We start from the raw sequence: 19635 nt of genomic DNA on the forward strand, positions 1-19635 counted from the left end.
GAAGCCAGGTCCTTGAGGCACGTGAGCCCCTGGCTGGGATTCTGTTTCTGTCACTGTCACAGCGCAGGCTTGTTTGCAGGGACCTGCTGCGTTTACACGGCGGCACGTGTGGAAAAGGTCCCCTGCCCGCCCCAGGCAGGCACCACTGGACTCGGGTCAGGCGGCCACGGCTCGGGGGCGGGGAGGGGGCATCTCCCTGGTGCAGGGGCTTCCGCGGCAGCCCGGGCCGCGCCAGGAATTCTGGAGGGGGTTCTGAAGCCCAAGGGCTGCGCGTCTTCAGTGTGAGAGCCCCGATTTCCCTGACAGGCCCTGGCCGTTTCTGTGCTCCTGCTGAGAGCGAGGGGCAACACCTGTATTTTGGAGCCGTCCTGGGGACGCTGTCGGCTCCCTGTGTACTGATGGCGAGGCCAGCACCACCTGCCCCGGAAGGCTGGGCACCTAGAGTTGGAGGCCTGTTTCCTCACCTCCCTCTCTTGCTTGGTGACCCCTGACCTCCACGGGCCCAATCCATGGGCACTGCCCTGGCTGCGTCTTGCAGAGCTGACGTCTCGGCCTCCTGGACCGGCCCTCCCGCCTCCTCTGAGGTTCATCTTCCTCGCAGCCATCAAACCTGCTTTTCTCATTCCGGGCTCTTTCCTGGGCAGCCTCTCCCCCCGCATGGCCTCAGCCTCATCTGGGGAAACAAGACCCGAACCAACTCCCGTTTGCTTGAGGACGGGCAGGATGGAGTCTCTCGGTGGTTGCTGGCCTTTGAACAGCAGCGCAGGGGTCCGGCGGGGTCCGGCTCTCCCAGCATCCACCTGCAGCCCCGGCTTCCCTTCCACCGTGGATCCTGGGGCTTGGTCCCAAGAGGAGAGGCTTTCCCACCACCCCTCCCCCCTCGGCAGGGGCTCTCCTAACGCCTCACCCCTTCCGGGACGTCATCCCGCACCTCCTCTCAACCCCTTCTCCTTACCCTCTGCTCGGCCACACACCTGGGGGCTTCAGCGTGGAGACCGCATCTCCTTTCTGGGCCTGCGCCCGGGACCATTCCCACTCTGAGACCCCACCTGCCGCCATGCTCCAGCGCCTCCCTCTCCACCCCGCCCGGTCACCCCCGCTTCACTCTCCTGTGACCGCGGCTGTTTGGCCTCCTCCCTCCGGCAGCCCCTGCTGACCTTTCACCTCCACCGGTCTGCCCTCCAGCCCGCGCCCACGACCCACTGGCAACACGAGCAGGTGACGGGCGTCCCGCCTGCCCCCTCCAGGCCCTGGCAGGGCAGAGCTGCCCCCTCATGCCTGAATTCCCTTCCGCCCGCAGGCTGGGTGATGGGGACTCCCTGCTCTCGCTTCCCCAGCGCTCAGCCACTCGCTTGTCCCGCAGCAATTGAAACCTTACGAACCTGTTCTGGCTCCTCGAGTCAAGGCCAGACCCTGTCAAGCGAGAGCGAGCCTCAAGGCTGTGGCGCACCCTTCCCAGAGGCGTCCGCAGCCCTGGGGGGGTTTCTAATCACGGCTCACAGGACACCCACTGTGGGTGCTGCAGAGCATGGACAAGAGGCAGGAGGGAGACCGCTTTTCTGCCAAAGTTCAGTCTTGTCCCCTCCTCTAAGGGAACGGACGGCGGGGCCTTGCCACCCAAGGGGGCTGTGGGTCCCCCGGCACGCGGCAGGTGGCACTGCTGAGCTGGTGGGAGGAGGGTCACCGTGGGCCCTCTGGCACCCTGCCCTGGCTTACTTACTGTGGTGTGGGGGACCCAGAAGCCTGGATGGCTGAGGCGGGGTCAGCACCAGCAGGGACCAGCCCCTCCTTTCGGGACTTCTGGAGCGGGGGCCCACCCACCCACCTTCTAGGGAGCCCACTTGCTGCCGGGCATCCTCACTCTGCTGGGCGCTGGTGGCTCTTCAAGGACCCAAACCAAGGATGCGCCCACCTAGCGGTCAGGGCCGACCCCCGCACCTACCCAGGTGACCCGGCCGGCCACAGCCCAGAGCGCATCCCGGGTACAAGCCAGCACTAAGGAGGGCGGTTGCGAGGCGCTGGTGACACAACTCCGGGCCCCCAAGGAAGGCCCGGCGCGCAGGGCCCACACGCACAGCTGGGCCTTCCCTCGCTCCAGTCGCAGTGAAGCACCCACAGATGCTACAGCTGCAGAGAAATGGTTTTATTCCTTCGGCACAGGGCGGCGCTTACAGGGTGGAGTGTGGGCTCCGGCTCCGGCTCCTCCATAGGAGGTGGGGCCCCACTTCTGGGCACAGCCCAGACCCCAGGAGGGAGGCGACACCGCCTTACTGCTGGCAGGACCCCCGGCCACCAGCAGGGAGGACTCCCTCAGCGTCACTGGGATGTCACGTCCAGCCGGAGGGGGTCTGGAGGGGCTGGCGCAGGCCTCCTTCCCATCACAGCCTCCGGGCCTTCCTGGGGCGGCAGCCGTTGTGCGGGATGGGGGTGTTGTCGGTGATGGAGATCACCTCCAGGCCTCCCATGGTCAGTCCCTTGATGGCTGACTGGAGGGAGAAGGGCAGTGAGTTGGTTCAGTCCCCAAAATGACCACCTGCGTCTCTCAGTCAGGCTGGGGGAGTGAGGAGTGGGTGTAGAGGAGAGGGGGGCTTCACCCAGCCCTTGGTGCCAGTCATGCCTCTAGAGGCACCTGCCTCCCATACCCCCACCTGGTGCTTTCGAACCAACAGCAAAGCCTACTGGTGCCCTCGGCACACCTGTGTGGACACCTGTGGGCTTCTCAGCCCGGAGCACCTCCCCCACATCTGCTAATACCTGCCATCCTCACACAGTCTGTACAGACATCACCCCTCTGGGGCAGCTGCCCTTTGGTATCCAGTAAGTTTGGGTTCCCCATGGGTTCCTGGGCCCCTGGACACATCTCTGGCCTCATGTTACAGTTCACAGTTCTGTGCCTGGACACCCATCTGAGGGAGCCCCTGGGCCCACCTATTCCCAGTGCCTGGCCCAGGGCAGGTGCCCTGTTTGATGGTGGGCCCGCTCTGAGCTGCTGAGGAGTGGATTCTAAGAGCAACAGCAAGACCTCAAGCCCCACGGGCCCCTCCCTTCCCACTCCCCTCGCTGCACCCTGGTTCACTTACCAGGCGTCCTGGACCCAGGCCTTTTACCACCACACGGACATGGGTCACACCCTTCCCTGTAGCTTTCTGGGGAGAGGCAGGCAGGGGTTAGTGCCCCAGAAAGAGAAATCCACACCCCAGTCTCTTGCTGCTAAAGCTCCAGGGAGACTGTGCCCACCCATGTAGGGCAGAGGCAGAGGACAGGGACAGGAGCCGAGGGCTGCAGGGCCGTGCGGGGCAGAAACCAGCAGCCAGCACTGGACACAGCAGACTTGGCTGCGAAGCGCCCCCGCGGCCAGGACAGCACCGCCACCTAGTGGAGACTTCGGGACCGCGCCGCGCGCCCATCAGGCCCAGAGCAGGTGAGGAGCTGCTGGCAGAGGTGAAACACCTGCTCAGAACGCCTTCTCTTCTTTTAAATCTTTAGTAACGGCTACGTTTTTATTTCCTTAATTATAAAGGGAGCTCCCTATTGAAAGTGGACAAGCCACACATAAGTCACCCCGGCCACCGAGCAGCAGCCCCGGGACCACGCATGAATTTCCTCTGCTGTCACCTGTCCGCTCAGGGTGGCATTCGGCACACCTTGAAGGCCATGGATTCACAGCTGCCACACTCTGGGGCACGAGGCTGTGTCTGCAGGCCAAGGCTACCCCTGGAGATAGCTGTGGCAGAGGGGGGCTGTGATGTGCACACAGGGTGCAGGTATAGCTTCCAGGCCTCCTGGGTTCAGCCGAGCTGGCTGCAAAGTGCCAAGCAAGCCCCACACTCTGAACCTAACAGGCTCTCACATGGGTGACACGAAGGTCTCCTGAGGCTGCAAGACCCGCATGGCCCTGCATGCTGTGTGCCGGTGTGCGCTGAGCGCAGGCGCTGGCCTTGCTGCCAAGAGGGTCTGCCACAGCTCACATTCACTCAGCCCACCCCTCACCCGACTGCCTGAGCCCTCCCAACCCAACTCCCCCTGCTTGGGAATGAGCTCTGACTTCTCCCAGCCACCCCGACATCGGGCTACCTAATGCGGGTCGGCAGGCCTGCTGCTTTTGAATGGCTGGTTCAAGGGCAGCTCTGCTTGCGGAGGGGCCATGCAGAAGGCAGGACACACCGGAGGTGGGAGGCAATCACTTACCGCGGCGGCGGCGATGCCGGCTGTTTGTGCTGCGATGCCCGTGCCCTTCTTGGCATTCCGGAAGCCCTCTGTGCCGCAGGAAGCGCGGGCAAGGGGCTGGTTCTCGGCAGAAACGACCTGGATCTGGGTGCTGGGGATAGAGGAGGCAGAGGATGTAACTACTGGCCAGGAGTGAGCCGTGGGCCAGACTCTGCTGCTTTGACATCAGCTTATTAGTCGAATGTTTCTTGAATTCTCCCAGAAGGGCCAGGAAAGGGGAGAATCACCCCTTAATCCCCACAGAAAACTCATAAAATCTAAAGAGTTCTACTGGGATCGAAGGCTTGTGTCCCGACCCTGAATTCTCGTGGGAGCCCTCCCCACTAACATGACGGCAGCAGGTGCTGAGGACTCGAGGGGGTGTCCTCTGGGGTGACGAGTGCCCCTACCATGTGAAGCCGGCCCTTATGAGAACCCAACTGTGCCAGCTCCCTGACCGTAGCCCCAGAACTGCGAGAAGCCAAGTCCCGCGAGAGCCTCTGGCGTGGTGCTTAAAAGGGCGCCCGAACTGCCCCAGATGGACCCGCTCTGTAAACGGGACGGGTCACCCAGGAGCGCAGTGCACCCCGCTGTCTGCCTGGTGGCCTGTCAACGCACTGTCCGCCTCGGGCTTCTTTCCCCTAAGAGATTCGATCAAAGACTTTCCCCTAAGAGACTCACATCAAAGGCTTCACCAGGGACGGTTTCAGATAAACAGGATGTGGACAGACCAGCACAGGGGCTGGGGCCACGCCCCCTACCCCCCCACTTAGCACAACTCCCATCCAGCCAAGCTCCAGTGTGAACCCGTCTCCGCCTCTTTCCCACTCAAGGATTACTTTGAAGCAAACCCGAGACCCAGTGTTTCACATGGAAATACTTCAGATTTGTCTCATCTCTCCCATGCCCTGGCCTTCCCAACAGCGGGACCCTGAGCCCGAGGCACCTCTACCCATGGACGCACCCAGGAGCTCCCGGGGATGGTAAAGAAATGCCAACGTGCTGGGCTCCTTCCATGCTCTGTGAAATCGGAGTGGCCTCTAAACACGCAGAGGTGGCGTCCCCAAACCAGGAGGAGGGCACCTGGACCTGCACCACACCCAGACACCCGCCCCCAGCAGGGGCTCCCCTTGCACTTACTTGTTGTAGGAGGCTTTGATGTGTGCGATGGGGACCTCCTCAAACTTCTTTCCCGCCCACCTCAGAGGGCTCTCCTGCCCTGGAATTGGAGGGTAAATGCTGCAATTAGAAGGAACATTTTATGTAAAACTGTCCTGATTTTTTAAATCAAAGAAAAACACGATTAAGAAAAAATGAAGTAACTCAAGACACATTCATAGTGGAAAACTGCAGCCCCTACCCACCCTGCTCTCAAGGGAGCTGCCGCCACCTGGGTGCTGTGCGGTGCCGTGGCTCCCACAGGGCACCCCTGGGCCTCCCCCTTCTGACTCCAGATCGGCCGAGACTGCCGGGCACACTGCTGCCTCCCCACTCCCCCTGGTCCCTCTAGTCTGACCCTATCACTCTTTCCAATCCTCTTACGGCTTCTCTTTCTGCATTTTGAAATAGTTACACCTCTACTTATTTCATCCACCACAATCTCTTGGCTTTTTTTAAATGAAAAGAAACAAACAAACAAAATAACATTACCACTTTTAAGTACTATTTGTATTACTCTAAGAAAAAAAATCCAGTGTCCCCCAGAAAAGAGGTGAGCAAGCTTCTGGGATGTGAAGAGCACATTTGTTTCCTGAAAACCCCAATTCTTCCTGCTTCGTGCTCACTGCCAGCTGATGGCCTTCCCAGAGAAGCAGAAGCAATCTGAACTTCCCCTGGCGCTCACTCCCAGACATCCAGGCCCGCAGACACCGCCCCTCCAGTCTGAGGCTCAGCTGTGTGTTGGCTTCTCAAGGTCAGTGCTCCAGGGGTGTCCTCATCGTCCCCTCTGCTGCTGTGCCCCCCTCAGCACAACAGCTGCCATCTCCCCAGCTCCCGAACAAACAAAACCCTCCTGAGCCCATGGCCTCCTTGAGCTACTGCCCACATAGCTGATGTCCCTGCCCTTGGGCCACATGAAACAGTCTCTCCAGGTTTTTTCACTCCCTCCTCCAGGTTCCTTTCCCATCCCCCACGTCTCTAAAAGTCAGAGGCCTCCTGGAGCTCTTTTCCTCTTTAGCAACAGTGCTCTTGATGCTCCTGTTCATGTCACGGTTTCAAACATCATCAGCGTCCATCTCGGGCCCAGACCTGTCCTCTGATCGCCATTTCTAAGCACCCACTCTGTGGCTCCACTTGGATATCAGGCATCTCACTTAATCACCCAGGTCTAAGCGCCCAGTGTCTCCCAAGAACCCCACCTCTCCAGCCGTTCAGCACAAACATTTCTGCGTTCCTCCTCCTTCCCCCTTGTTTTCACTTGAACAATTCCCGCTGGTTCTATTTTCTTTCTTTTTTTTAAAAAAAATATTTACTTATTAATTTATATAAGAACCGGGGTACAGGCCAGAGGTGCGGGAGGGTGAGAGGATTCACCAGAGACAGAGCGGGGAACAGAACAGGCAGACTGACGAAATACACTGCTGAGGGGAGCAGCAGGCACAACAGGAGAGGTCTGCCGCGCCATGTGGGACCCTCGCCGGCCGGCCGGGAGCGAACTGGTGCTGCAGAGGCTGTGGACGGCTTCACAGCGCTGCGCTCAACTGCCTGTCCTCAGGTCCAGGCCACCATCACTTCTTGCCTGGTTTATTTCCGGTCTTCCTACTGCCTAGAAGACGTCTTCCAGCTGCCATCCTTGCTTCCCTCTGGTTCAACAGCCACACAGCAGCCAAAGGGCTCTTTAAAATGTAAGCAAGTCACATCAAGCCAGTCTCCAGTGGCTCACCAGTCCTTCCTGGAGTAGAAGGTGAGGTCCTCATGATGGCTGCAAGATCACACAAGATACAGGCATGCACGCCCACGGAACCCTGCCCCTGGCCCTCATCTGCTCTCACTGCCCCCCTCCACACAGACCTTCCTGCCAGTCCTCACACTAGATGCTCACACTGTTTTCTACACGTTATCACCATCAGATGGAACTGAGAAACAACGGGTCAGAGGATTTATGTGCTGGGTACTGAGGACGTCCAACACCTTGAAAAGCACCTGCCATTGTCAAATGACAACAAGTTCTTGGCTTTAATTTCTCCGGCCGCTCCCCACAGCCTACAGCGGGGTAGGGGTCTCTCCTCTGCATTCAGGGTCCTCCCTGGCCTCACCTGCCGGCACACACACACACACACGAGCACGCACACTTGCACACTGCAGGCCTCCGCGCGGACGCTCAGCCCCCCCCCCCTCCCCCGGGACACCCTCTTCATCGTGCCCAGCTGGGCGCCCAGGCGATTCCTTCCTCCGCTCATCACCCTCCCGGCAGCACTGCCCGAGTTCCCCAGAAGCAGCACTTTCCCACGTCCGAGCAGCCAGTTCTGGGGTGCGCTGACTGCTCAGGTCGGGGTGAAAGCGCCCGCACGCGTGTCTTCCCCGGAGGCCCAAGTGCTGGCGCGGAAGGAGGGTGTGTGGCCCCGAGACGGCGTCCGTCCTCGGCCTCCCCGCACCCACGGGGCGCCCCACTGGGGCGGGAAGCCGCGGGTTCACCTGGCGGGCGCGGGTCTCCGGGCTCACCTGAAGCCGCCGCGGCTCGGCGCCGCCTTCTCCTCGCCTTCGGGTTTGGCCGCCGCGTCCCGCAGCCGCTCGGCCGCCGTGTGCAAGGTGGGGGCCGGCGCCCCGGCTGAGACCCTGCGGGGGGAAAAGATGGGCGAGCTCCAGGCCCGGCGTCCGGGGAGGCCCGGCGTCCGGGGAGGCCCGGCGGGGGCCGCGGGCTCGGAGGGGTCAGCCGATCCTACCTGGCCGTCGGGGGCCCAGCCCAGGCCCGCAGGAGCCGCGACCCCGCGCTCCGCACAACCTGCATGACTTGAATTGGCCTCAGGCGGCCCCCGTCGGCGCCGCCCGTACCACGAGCGCCTGGGGGGTGCGGGGGAGTCAGAGTCCGCCTCTGAAAGGCCTCTGGGGAGCTTTATGCGCGTGCAAAAGCGCTCTAGCCGCCCTGGGCGCGAGTCTCCCCAGGGAGCCCGCCCCCTTGGCCCTGCCGTTCCAGCAGCTGTTTCTCCGCCCCCCCCACCTTGGAATGGTTCGTTCCGGCAGGTCCCGGACTGGGTTTTTCCCGTCAAGCCGCTCTCGCGCAATCTTCTGGGAGGTCGGGATTGGCCCAGGGCACCGCTGGGAGCCGTGGTGCTTTGTGGGAAGGCAACAACATGGCGGCGCCCGTGAGACACACTCTGGTCAAGGTGGCGAGGGGCTGGGGGCGGTGCGAGGGGCTCTGGGCCGGCAGCCTAAGGACTCGCAGCCTGGCCCTGGCGGCCGCCCCCGCCAGCTGCGGGTCTCCATGGCGCCTGCTGGGCGCGGTGTGTCTGCAGCGGCCGCCGCGAGTCTCACAGCCGCTGACCCCGGTGCAGGAGGAGATGGAGGCTCTGCTACAGCAGGTGGGACTCAGATGCGGGGCTTTGGGGGAGCAGTAGAGCTGCGTGAGGTTGGGTCCCAGCAGCACTCTGGCGCTGATTGGGCGGGGGCCTTGGGCTGATTACTTCACCGCTCTGAACTTAAGCGCATTTACCTGCAGAACAGCACCTGCCTCGCTGGCTTGGCTTGGATCATAATGGGTGTTCTGCAGTCGTTTGTTTTCATGAGCTTTCTTTAGACTGCTCTTTGAAGATACTCTCGTTCTTTATTCAACACCCTGAGCACGCGGTGGTGAACAAGACGGGCCCAATCCCTTCCGTGGGTGGTTGACAATTTGTGGAGGAGATAGTTTGTGAAGTGATGAGTCAGAGGAGAAGGCAGTGGGCACATCTGTAAGATGCTTGTGATAAAGTCTGTCCTATTTTGAAACCTCCCCCCCAACTATTTGTGTGGGGGATAAGTGAGGAAACATGGGTGGAAACTCGGTGTTGTGGTTGTGAGGGTAAGTTTACATGGATAGTGATTGAAAGATATGTTCCTCCAGGATCCGAAAAGTTTTTGTTGGCTACAGAGAATTGTAAACTTTTGTTCACAATTCTGTGCTTTTCACTTGGTTTATTAATTTATTCAGCACACTCATATACTTCATTAATCGCTACAGATAATTGCACAGATGTTGTGCTCTGGTTTTCAGAATGATTCATTCTGGTGGAGGGAGTCCAGCAATGACCAGTCACATTACAGCCTGATTGCAGCTGCAAGGAAAACACAGGGAACTGTAAGAGGGGTTACCAGGAACATCTAATTTTGATTTTATGGGATGTCAAGGAATGTCTCCCAGAAAGTGAGATATGAAGGATGAGTGTGAATCTCCCAGGAGAACATGAGGGGAAACATTCTAAAAGAAGGAACAGCATCTGTAAACTCTCTGAAGCATGACAGTCTATAGTGAGGGAGATTCTGATCAGAGTGACACAGCCAGAAAGTGCTGAGTGGGCAGGCCATGCCTGTCCCAGTCTGTTGTGCTTGGTAGCAGTATTGACTTCAGTCTTATGGTAGAACATTTTAGTAAATGTCAAACCCAAAGTGTCAGGGACCTTTTATTCTTTCTCTGTTTTCTCTGCAGTGTTTTGCTGTATATCTGGTTATGTTGGGTGGTAAAGACTTTGGAGTCCGTTGAATGTGCTATAGCTCTGTTGGTTTGGTCTGCTCTTTTGTTCCTTAAGTTTTTCCAGATTGAGGTAGATTTTTGCTCTTAATTTTCTCAGATTGAGGTAGAAAAAAGCCTGTATTCAGACCATGAACTTCGTGCTCTGGCTGAAGCCAAGCATCTGGCAAAGAAGAAAGCAGACCTTTATGATGAAGAGGATGAAAAGAATATATTGCTGGTGCAGGATTTGGAAGATTCTTGGGAGCAGAAATTCCTACAGTTCAAACCTGGAGCTCGCATAACAGGTTTGTGATCTTTTCTTGCCAGTAAAAGGGAAAGGAAAGAGTTTTCTGGTTTTCTAAAAAAGATGTTGCTTAGCCCATGATGTATTTTTAAGCAACAAATAATGGTAAATGACAAAAAATTCTCTCAGGTGGGAGAAAGAGAAATTCTCTTCCCTGTCTTCACATCTGCCCTAATGGAGTTTTTAAAAGATCTGTATTATTTCCCATATTATTTTCCAGTGGGAGGTCAGGGTGTTGGGATGGGTGTTTAGCTTTTCCATCTCAGTTAAACTTGGTGGATGTTATCTGAGTTGGATGCCTACTTTGGGCCTAAGAGAGAGAGAGAAATTAAGCCTTTTCCTGCAGTTTATCAGAAATTCCTTCCAAAGCAGGGCCTTGAGTCCTCTTATTTTTGTTTCACAGATGAAGTACCAAGAGACAGTGGGGGCTTGTGAAGTCAGTGATAGTGTCAAAATCCAGAAAGGAGTTGCGTTTGCGTTCATGTAGGTGTTGCTTGATTCCCACAGGTTCAGAGTACTTCATGTTTTGCTCTTCAGAGAAGTTCAGCTTTGGTTTCCTTGTCTTATGTTTTAGTTTCTGAAGATGGTGAGACTCTTCCCTGAGTTAGAGAAATGTGTCAGGGCCGTACAGAGATGACAAGTCTTTTGAGGGCAAGCGTTGTGACTCAGCCTACAAGGAAGACCCTGAAACTCTAGTCTTCTTGTTCTGGCAGATCATAGTTGTGTCTCCTTTTCTTCACAGAAGCTGATAAAAAGAATGACCGAACTTCACTGCACCGGAAGCTTGATAGGAACCTTGTCTTGTTGGTCAAAGAGAAGCTTGGAGACCAGGAGGTTTGGCTGCTGCCCCAGGCTGAGTGGCAACCTGGAGAGACCCTGCGAGGAACTGCCGAGCGAACCTTGGCCTCCCTGTCAGGTGAGTGCTCCACCTCCCTGCAAACACTGAGGCTAACTCAGACTCAGCCCGAGGAGGCCAACCACGAGACTAGCTTAAAGGGTAAGAGATGGGGAGGTTGATAGAAGCTGCTGTTGGTAAAGAGTTCACCATGGGAGTCCAGATAGGAGTTTTCTTTGATAAAGGGAACCTCTGTTTTTGTCCCACTGAGATGTTGACATTTCAATGCAAAAGTGATGTTTCTCCCTTTCTGCTTCTCCCCTTATCCTTGAGAAGCAAGGATTTGCTGCTTTGCTTTTTGGCACCTCCACTGAGAAGCCCTGTGTTATCCGCGTCCGTGTAAAGACATCCGGCGTTCCTGAGTCCTCCTGTTCACTCTAGATAAGCCCTCTTCATCCCCATAGCTTTAGCTCTGGCCCCTCCTCTCTCACTAGACCGGGGCTTCTCAGCTTCAGTGCTGTTGACAGGCACATCTAAAGGTGCTCACCTCACTCATCAGTAGGAAGATGCTGATCGAAGCCACAGTGTGATTACCACCTCACACTTTTAGAATGACTCGAGCAAAAACAGAAGTGATAACAAGTGCTGGCGCAGATGCGGAGAAGACACACAGGGCGGTGCTCCTGCACAGCTTGTGCACACAGTGGGGGTGCTGTGTGACCCAGCCACCCCGCTTCAGAATACTGAGGTGACAATCAATCTGTAATGCTCTGCTCACTGCATTATTCACAGCAGCCAGGATGTAGAGACCACCTCAGTGGGTGATGGGAGATGTGGTGTTTAAAGACAGTGCAGTGTTAGGAATGAAATCCCCCCACTGGCACAACACAGCACCTTCAGGGCGTTGTGCTGAGGGAAGCCATTCAGGCTGAGGAGGCAGACGCCATGATCTCACTTGTATGTGGAGTCTAGAAAACAAATGAACAAACAAAACAGAACTCGAGAATGCAGAGAACAGAAAGGCACTGCCAGAGGGCAGGGCTGTGGGGGTGGACAGAATGGGTGGCGGTGTCAAGAGGTACTGGCTTCCAGTTATAAAATAAATGTCTGGGAGGTCACGCTTCACCTGGTGATGGTAGTTATTGCTGCAGCAAACATTTGCAAGTCGCCAAGAAGGTCTTACGATGTTCTCACCACAAGAAAAGAATTGCAGAGATTTTGTCGGGGGGAAGCGGCAGTAGATTGACTGGGGCGGCCTTTTGCAGTCATGTATGAATCGTGCTGTGTGCATGAAACCGGCATCAGCCACATCTCAAAAATATCTAGCTTTCCTGGGGGATCCAGTTCTGCAGTGGAGTTGCTAAATGAGGATAAGATTGGTGAGTCCCACCAAATGCAGCAAGTTCGTCTAGTTTATGTCGTGCAAGCTGCGAGAGGCCCCCTTTTTCCTGCCCCTCACGGGCGCTGTGGGGCTCCGAGTTTCTGAACGTCAGCAGTATTGACGTGTGGTTTCAGTTTGTGTTTTTTAAAATAAAACCGGGTACTTCTTACTGTGTCAGCCACTGACCTTTTCATGTCAACTTCCTCTTCATGTAACTGGTTCTTTTTGATTTATTGATTTTTCTTTTCCACGATTTCTTCCATTCTTCTTATGCTGTCAGGTGTATCCTTGTTGAATGTGTTGAAAATAGTTTCCTGGTTCATTTTTGTCTTTGACTTTTTTATGTTTAACTTTTCCTTGTGGGAAGGTATAGTTTTCATGTTGATGTGTCTTGTCTTTTTTGGGTTTTTGAGTCTTGTGTCTTGTTTAGAAAGGCCTTCCCCTCAGAAATGGTGTATAAAGTATTCTACATTTTTCCCCCAGTACTCATATGGTTTCTTTTTTAAATGAAAAATCTCTAAAAATACAGAAAGCTTGAGAATAGTCAACACCCACGAACCCTCCAAGCTTTTTTTTTTTTTTAAAGATTTATTTATTTATTTATTTATATAAGCACTGGGTACAGTTAGAAGCACGGGAGGGTGAGAGAATTCACCAGAGCCAGAGCGGGGAACAGAACAGACAGACTGACAAAATACACTGCTGAGGGGTGCAGCAGGCAGCAGGAGAGGTCTGTTGCGCCATGTGGGACCCTCGCCGGTGGCCGGGGATTGAACCGGCGCTGCAGAGTCTGCGGGTAGCTTCACAGCCCAGCGAGGGGGCAGAGGCGGGTGGGGGGGGGGTGCCATAGTCACCCTGTCCCTGCGCCCTGGGATCGCGTTCCCTCAGGCCAGAGGCAGCTCTCACGGAGACCCAGGGTGATTTGGGGAGCTAGAACACGCCGATGTCTCTCTTCTTGCCTTCCATTCTGTCTTTCCCCTTCAGAGAACAACCTGAAAGCCAAGTTCCTTGGCAATGCACCCTGTGGCCACTACAAGTTCAAGTTCCCGAAGGCGATGCGGACAGAGAGCAACCTCGGGGCCAAAGTCTTCTTCTTCAAAGCACTGCTGCTGAGTGGAGACTTTCCCCAGGCTCGGAAGAAAGGCCGGCACGTCTGGGTCAGCAAGGACGAGCTGGGCGACTATTTGAAACCAAAATACCTGGCCCAGGTGAGGAGGTTTCTCTTGGACCTGTGATGACTGAGCCGCCGTGGATAGTACTTGGCGGCCTGCGGCTGAGGGGAGGAGAGCAGCACTTCGCCAGCACCTCTGCTGCGGCCGGGCTGACGACGTGGGCCAGGACGATATAGCAGGGACCAGGATGATGCAGCAAGGGACCAGCGGCCGCCTGGAAGCCTCGTGTCCAGGAGCGCTGCCCGCCGGCACCTGTGACGGCTCAGCCACTTCCCTTCCTGTCCCGCCTCATCCGGCTACGTGCTCGTGTGTCGTCCAGGAGATAATTCCGTCCTTTTCCTCCCTCCCCTCGGTTCATTTTTGTTTCCTGTTGTTTTGTTTTTTTTTTTTGAAGCATTTCGTATTTAAGCGGAATTAACTGTCTCATTCATATGTGTTGAAGTCAGGTGAAATAAAAAGGGTCCCCGTGTTCTCCCTCTGCACATGGGGTGGGTGCCCACCGAGGCGAGCCTCAGTTCTGCTCGCCCAGCTCTGGCCTCTGGGTTGGGGCGCTGGGCCCTTCCCTGTGTTGCTGGGTCACTGGGTACCAGGCCTGGCTCCTGGGAGGTGCGTGATGACCATGTGCAGCCTCTGGAGGGGTGACCTGCGGCCCGGGCCTGTCCCTGGCAGGCCCCTCTGGGTAATCACACTGCCCTGTGGGGTGTGTGCTTGTGAAATGGGGCCCTGTCTGCGTCGGCGTGGCTGGGTTGGGGAAATGGCTTGCCCTATACCTCCTGCAGGTGCTCAGTTTCCTCATGACATGGTGGGGGGTGCTCCCAGCTGAGGTTGCCGGTCTCCAGGGTCACAGTTGCACACTGGGGATGCAGCCTAGGCAGTGGGCAAGGCTGAGTGTGGCTCTCGACCAGGCGTGTGTGTCTCTGGACTTGGGGTGAGCGTCTGTGACCCGTACTGCATAGGAAGGCCTTGGGCGCCTGGGCCAGAAGGGGAGTCACCAGGGTCAGGTGGCCTCGGCCTTCATGCCTATCTCCTAGCAGCCGGTCTGGTCAGAGGTGGTTTCCTTGGTGGGGAGTGTGTCCAGCGGGTCCCTTGGGGATGCCAGCCTGGCCTGTACTCTCTTGACACGGTTTCACTATCAGTGCTTCCAAGAACCCGTGGACGCTGCTGAGCGAGGCCTCCCTGTGTGCACAGCGGACAGCAGGCAACGTTGGGGGTGGTCCGAGTGGGTTCGTTCCCAGGGGGTTTCCCCAGAGCACTGGTATTTTAAAGTGGCCAGGGAAAGGCTTGGATGCCATCAGGAAAGTGGGTAGCTTGGTCCAAGCGCCTTCTTTCATTGCTAGGGGCGGCTCCAGGCTGCCAGCCACTCCGCCATGTCAGGCTCTCTGGGGAGACTGAGGAAGGAAAGGTGCTGCAGCGCCCCTGCTAGATCACATTTTTGATTTTGATGGGATGAGTCTGCGGACCTTCATCTCCAAGGACCTGTGACTCGGGAAGGAGCCCGGGATTTAAGGCTTCAGGGGCCAGCTGTAGGGGCAGGGGCCCAGTGTCCTTAGGGACTTGCTCTGCTGTTAGTGACCTGGCGCCTCAAGTTCCCAGTGGCCTGCCCCGACCCCCTCTTCCGAGAAGTGCTGCTATTTCGGGAGTGTGATTTGCAGAATGCAGGTTCGCCAGCATTATCGAAGCGGTGTGCTGAGCCCGGCCAGACTCCCTGCTGGCTGCCGAGTGTGACCGGAGATGGCTCCAGGGTGTCCTTTGCCAGGGGCCAAGAGGTGATGTTTGAGGGGACAGGAGTCTTCCGGGGAAACCACGGGAGGGGGGGGGGATTTGTGTGGCTGATGGGGGGTAAGGAGTGGCAGTTTGAGGTGTGCTTGTGCACCAAGAAGAAAAATGCATGGTGTGTGTGTGTGCGTGCATGTGTAACAATATAAAACAGCTCCCAGGGGGCTCCTCCACACATTCAGCGCCCTGCTTGGTCCCTGCACAATGGATTTCCAGTCTCTTCCATTCACCTGTGCAGTGCTGCAGAGAACCCTGTTTGTTTGTCTGGTGGCTTGTTTGCCTGGTGGTTTCTCGAGGTTGCTCCTGCACTTGGGTGTCCTGCAGGGTGATGAGTTTGTCTTCTGCCCCTTCAGCCTCACAGCTAAACTCCAAATGCAAATGGGCTGCTTTCCCGTAAGCGCTGAACATGGCAAACCTGGATTGGAGGGGCCTAGAGCCTCACATTACAGCTCCCACCCCTGGTCATACCAGGACTGACCCCTGGGGTGCCCACCCCAGAGCAGGAGTGAGGGCAATTTCCCCCGTGCATGGCACACACACACCAGCACCCTGCTGTGGCCAGCCCAGGTGGGCAGGAAGTGAGAACAGGCTCGGTGGGGTCTGGCAGAGCAGGTGCAATGCTGACTCTTGTGAACCAGTGCCCTGGGCCTTAAGAGCTGCTCAGGGACTGAAGAAGGGGCTGAGGTGGGGGAGAGGCCCCCAGGTGGGGGTAAGATGAGGACCACTGGGAGTAGGGGGCTTTTCAGCTGGAAAGCTGGGAACACCCTGGGGCTCAGGGACACTTCCAGTCAGGAACTGGGGCTGGACAGGGCTGAGAAGAGGAGCCAAGACAGCCACGGGCTAAGAAGCTGGTGGGGACGTGTAGGTCCTGGGGATGGCCTAGATTATGGGGTTGTGTCAGCATGAGCACCACCAGGTGGCAGAGTTTGCCTTACAACCTACTCGTCCCTGGCAGCCTCACAGCCTGGCTTCAGCTGCCACCTCAGAGGCTTCCTGTCTAGGCTCAGCAGTGACTCCCCAAAAAACACAACGTTCTCTGGGGTCCAGGGCAGCCTGAAGCTGACCTGCAACCGGCTGTGATGGATGTGGGGCGGCTTTTATTCTTCCAGGTGTTGATCAACAGGTGACTTGGCATGGGGGTGGCCCAGGTGGCTCAGCCAGTGGAGACGGGCTGGACCCAGGGCCGTATGTGACTCTCCTCCTGTCTGCCACTGCCTGGACAATTGCCCCACCCTAGAGTGCCCATACCTGTCACACAGGGGTGCTGGTTCCAGAATGGCCTGGGCAGGGGCAGTTTGGGAGATGGCGAAGAAGGTTTGGAGCAGAGAACAAGGAGGCCGAGGAGGCTGTCGCTGAACTTGGAGGAGAGGGTGATGAATCTGGTCTCCCTCACCTCTTTTGGCTCAGGGTGTGCGCTGGGGAATGGGGTGGCATTGGGAGGCAACCCTGACATCAGTGTCACTGCCTTCAAGTGCACTCCACCAACACTGGAAGAAGCCCAGCCTCGCCATGCAGTCTCAACGTCCGGGCCTTGTCCTGGAGGTGGTTTGGACCCGACCTCCAGAGGTGGCGGGTTAATGCTCACCCCGCAGCAGGGCCAGTGCTGGGGGCATGTGCTGAGCACCCACCTCTGCCCGTGGAGGCTGAGCCAGGCAGGGGGAGCTCCTGGCGTCCATCCTGAGCTTGCCGGGAGGCTGCCCGGTGTGCTCAGCGCTGACTGTCCAGGGCAGCTGGAGAGTTGCTTTGGGTGAGCAGCCTGGTCTCTCATTACACTGGAGCCACTTCTCACCTGGGTACTAGAGTCCAACCTCGCCCAAGTCACTGTCGGGTGACGACATCAACGTCTCCCTGAGGGCTCACATCCGGGCTGCCCTGCCGTTCCTGCATGAGCTAGCCTGCGTTTTAGGGCCACGCTGGGTAACATCCTGACCCCGGGGGGCCAATGCCAGCAAGTCTAGGCCCTCCCGGAAGGGCTGGGCGGGGGCATTTGGGAGAAGTGGAAGGGTTCAGAGTCACCTTGCCTGCGGGCACTCACACACCGAGATGGCGCCTCCCGGCCCAGGCTACAAAGAGCAGGAGCCTCAGGAGCCGGAGGGCCCACAGAGCGCTGGTCTCCCCCAGACCCGGCAGGGTGGTTGCATTCGCCGGTGTCAAACGTGCATCTGATGTGATTCGGGGTGTTCGCGAGGTTCCAGTTCTTCCTGTGGCTCCCCGCACACCCCCACCAGCAGCGGCTGCTCACTCTCCCGCAGGGAAGCCGGCGCCTCGCCCGCAGGCGGGGGGTGCGGGGCTGCAGAGGCAACAGCCGGCCGTTTTCTTGAGAGAGATTTGGGGTCCGCAGAGTGGAAGGTCAGCCCCGCACCGGGGTTCCGTGGGCCAGCAGTCTCGGGGGTCAGAACGTGCGTGGGGGGAGGCGGCCCCGGGCGAATGTCGCCTTCGCAGGGGGCCCCGGGAGCGGCTGGCTCTGGCGTGGTGCGCAGCACACAGGTGCGCCTGGGGGTCCCGTCTCGCGCGACGCCATGCCCGCACTGCCCGTGCTCGAGGGGAGGAGGGGAAGCTCCGTGCAGCCTCTGCTCCCCACCGGCCACGCCGGAGAGGCCGCCCCCGGCACGCCCGCGCTCCAGGCCTGCTTCCCCCAGCGCCTTGCGGTCTCCCCCGCCCCTCTGTCTCTGGCTCACGCTGCGCGCATGCGCGCGCACACACACACGCATGCACACACGTACGCACGCACGCGCACACATACAGCGTCACACGTGGGCGCCACGTGGCCTGGACGTTCCCGTGATCCCCTCATGGCCCTCAGCGACCCGAGCGGCCCTCATCGGTGAGAGAGCTGCTCGCCAACCCCAGGAATAGCCTCCCTGAGGGGCCCGTCCCCGGCCCCACTCACATCTTGGGGACCCTCGCCTGTCTCCAGGCCCCCCGGTGACCACAGTGGGTAGAGCCTCTTGGGGTTCAGGTCCCCCCGGTGTCTTCCAAGCAAGGGGGCTGCCCCCCGCGTGACGCAGCAGGAGGGGATGCGCTGTCGTCTCTCCCCACCGATGGGGCGGCTCTGGGGCCCGAGCACCGGCCTCCTCCGGGGTGGAGCTGATGACTCTGAAGTGGCCCTGGTGGGGCCCCCGCCTTCCCTCCGGCAGAGCCGCCAGGGACTCTGACCCGGCGCCTGCTCCTCTCACAAAGGCCCAAGGAACTGTGACAGGCCCCTGTGGTCACGGTTTCCTCATCTGCCACGTAGGGACTTGGAGTCACAAAGCTGGGGCGAGGGCCCCGGCCTGCAGGGCGGGTCGCAGGCTGTTCGTGTGACGTTCACAGGGAGGCACCACACGCAAGGGCATGCAGCCCCAGCCCTCCAGGCTAGCCCTGTGCTGCCGGTCCCTGCCCCTTCTGGTTCCTACCTGCCAGTGGCCGGTGACAGCTTCACAGCAGTGGAAGCCTCACCCATATGCAGCTGGACGGTGGCAGCTGTCCGCCGCTGAGCTCCAGCCCAGGGCCCACAGGGTTCAGCAGAATTACAGCCAGGGCGTGGAGGCGCTGGAGAGGGCCAATTTGGAAGGGGAGACAGCCAGGAGAGTGTGGTGACACCTCCATCTGGGCCTGCCGCTGCGCTGGGTTCAGCAGCGCTTATTTTACTTTGAGCTTCTAGCAGAGGAGTTCTGCTTGGCTGTCCCGGCCGTCCAGTGTCCTGACTTGACGTGACCCTTCTGTTAGGCCGAAGACAGGCTGGGCTGGATCCCTCAGGTCAGACAAGGGGGCCCAGGGAGGGCTGGTAAGCCGGGAGGCCGCCCAGCTGTTGAGTGGCAGGGCCAGAACTTGAACCCAGGTCTTCATGAACCACGGCAGACACTGGTGGCCTGGGGTGATTCTGGATGCGAGCAGCATCTGATGTGTGGCACTGGCTGGAGGCACAGACATCAAGCAGGAAGCAGGTGAGCTGCTCAGCCACGGCTCCCACCTCCTCTCCTTCCATTTGGGGTCACAAGGCCCAGAGAAGAGCAGTGTCTAGTCTTTAGCCTGGAACAGAGCTGGAGGCAACGGCCTGAGACCCCGGGAGAAGCACTCCCAGGCCAGGGCTTTAGCCCAGACATCGTGCGGGGTCTGCCTGGCTTCAGCGTGCATTCCAGTGCCTTCTGGAAGTCTCTGGGAACCTGGAGGTCTCCCCTCCTGCCCTCAAATACTGAACTCTTATTACCGGGCTCCGGCTGCTGCTTTTCCTGGCCTCCCGGCAAGGCTCCTGGCCCATGTGGCCCCTGCCTACTGAGCAGGGGATTAGCAGCACTCCAGGCCTGGGAGGTGGGCAGGCCCAGTCCTCTGCGCAGC

General features: G+C 58.3%; 2 protein-coding genes and 1 long non-coding RNA gene across 7 annotated transcripts in view; 2 read left to right on the forward strand and 1 right to left on the reverse strand.

The window, feature by feature from the left end:
* Window positions 1-2097: 2097 nt before the first annotated feature.
* Window positions 2098-17406, reverse strand: MRPS11 (mitochondrial ribosomal protein S11). Of its 3 annotated transcripts, none has more exons than XM_054694737.1 (6): window positions 16567-17390; window positions 7867-7980; window positions 5347-5425; window positions 4189-4318; window positions 3081-3146; window positions 2098-2486 (listed from the first exon to the last, which is right to left on the reverse strand). In XM_054694737.1, the coding sequence occupies exons 1-6, from the start codon at window positions 17084-17086 to the stop codon at window positions 2379-2381; spliced, it is 1017 nt and encodes a 338-aa protein (XP_054550712.1). In that variant the 5' UTR covers window positions 17087-17390; the 3' UTR covers window positions 2098-2378. The 3 variants fall into 3 exon arrangements, with proteins under 3 accessions (XP_054550712.1, XP_037367295.2, XP_054550711.1); XM_037511398.2 differs by lacking the exon at window positions 16567-17390 and adding an exon at window positions 8088-8308 and having other exon boundaries at window positions 5347-5445; XM_054694736.1 differs by lacking the exons at window positions 2098-2486; window positions 3081-3146; window positions 4189-4318; window positions 5347-5425; window positions 7867-7980 and adding an exon at window positions 13709-15733 and having other exon boundaries at window positions 16567-17406.
* On the forward strand, window positions 8490-14184 carry MRPL46 (mitochondrial ribosomal protein L46). Its single transcript, XM_037510026.2, has 4 exons — window positions 8490-8723; window positions 9969-10155; window positions 10897-11070; window positions 13355-14184. Exons 1-4 carry the CDS (start codon window positions 8496-8498, stop codon window positions 13603-13605), a joined length of 840 nt encoding a protein of 279 aa, XP_037365923.1. The 5' UTR covers window positions 8490-8495; the 3' UTR covers window positions 13606-14184.
* Window positions 17407-18511: 1105 nt separating the features above from the next.
* Window positions 18512-19635, forward strand: part of LOC129145705 (uncharacterized) — an 83514-nt gene continuing 82390 nt past the window's right edge. For all 3 annotated transcript variants that reach the window (XR_008551631.1, XR_008551632.1, XR_008551630.1), the window contains exon 1: window positions 18512-19244. This is a non-coding gene — a long non-coding RNA (uncharacterized LOC129145705). The remainder of the gene's footprint in view (window positions 19245-19635) is intronic.

This window comes from Talpa occidentalis, unplaced genomic scaffold, assembly GCF_014898055.3.
Source record: "Talpa occidentalis isolate TD23 unplaced genomic scaffold, MPIMG_talOcc4v2.1 talOcc4.14, whole genome shotgun sequence".
Classification (NCBI taxonomy): Eukaryota; Metazoa; Chordata; class Mammalia; order Eulipotyphla; family Talpidae; genus Talpa; species Talpa occidentalis.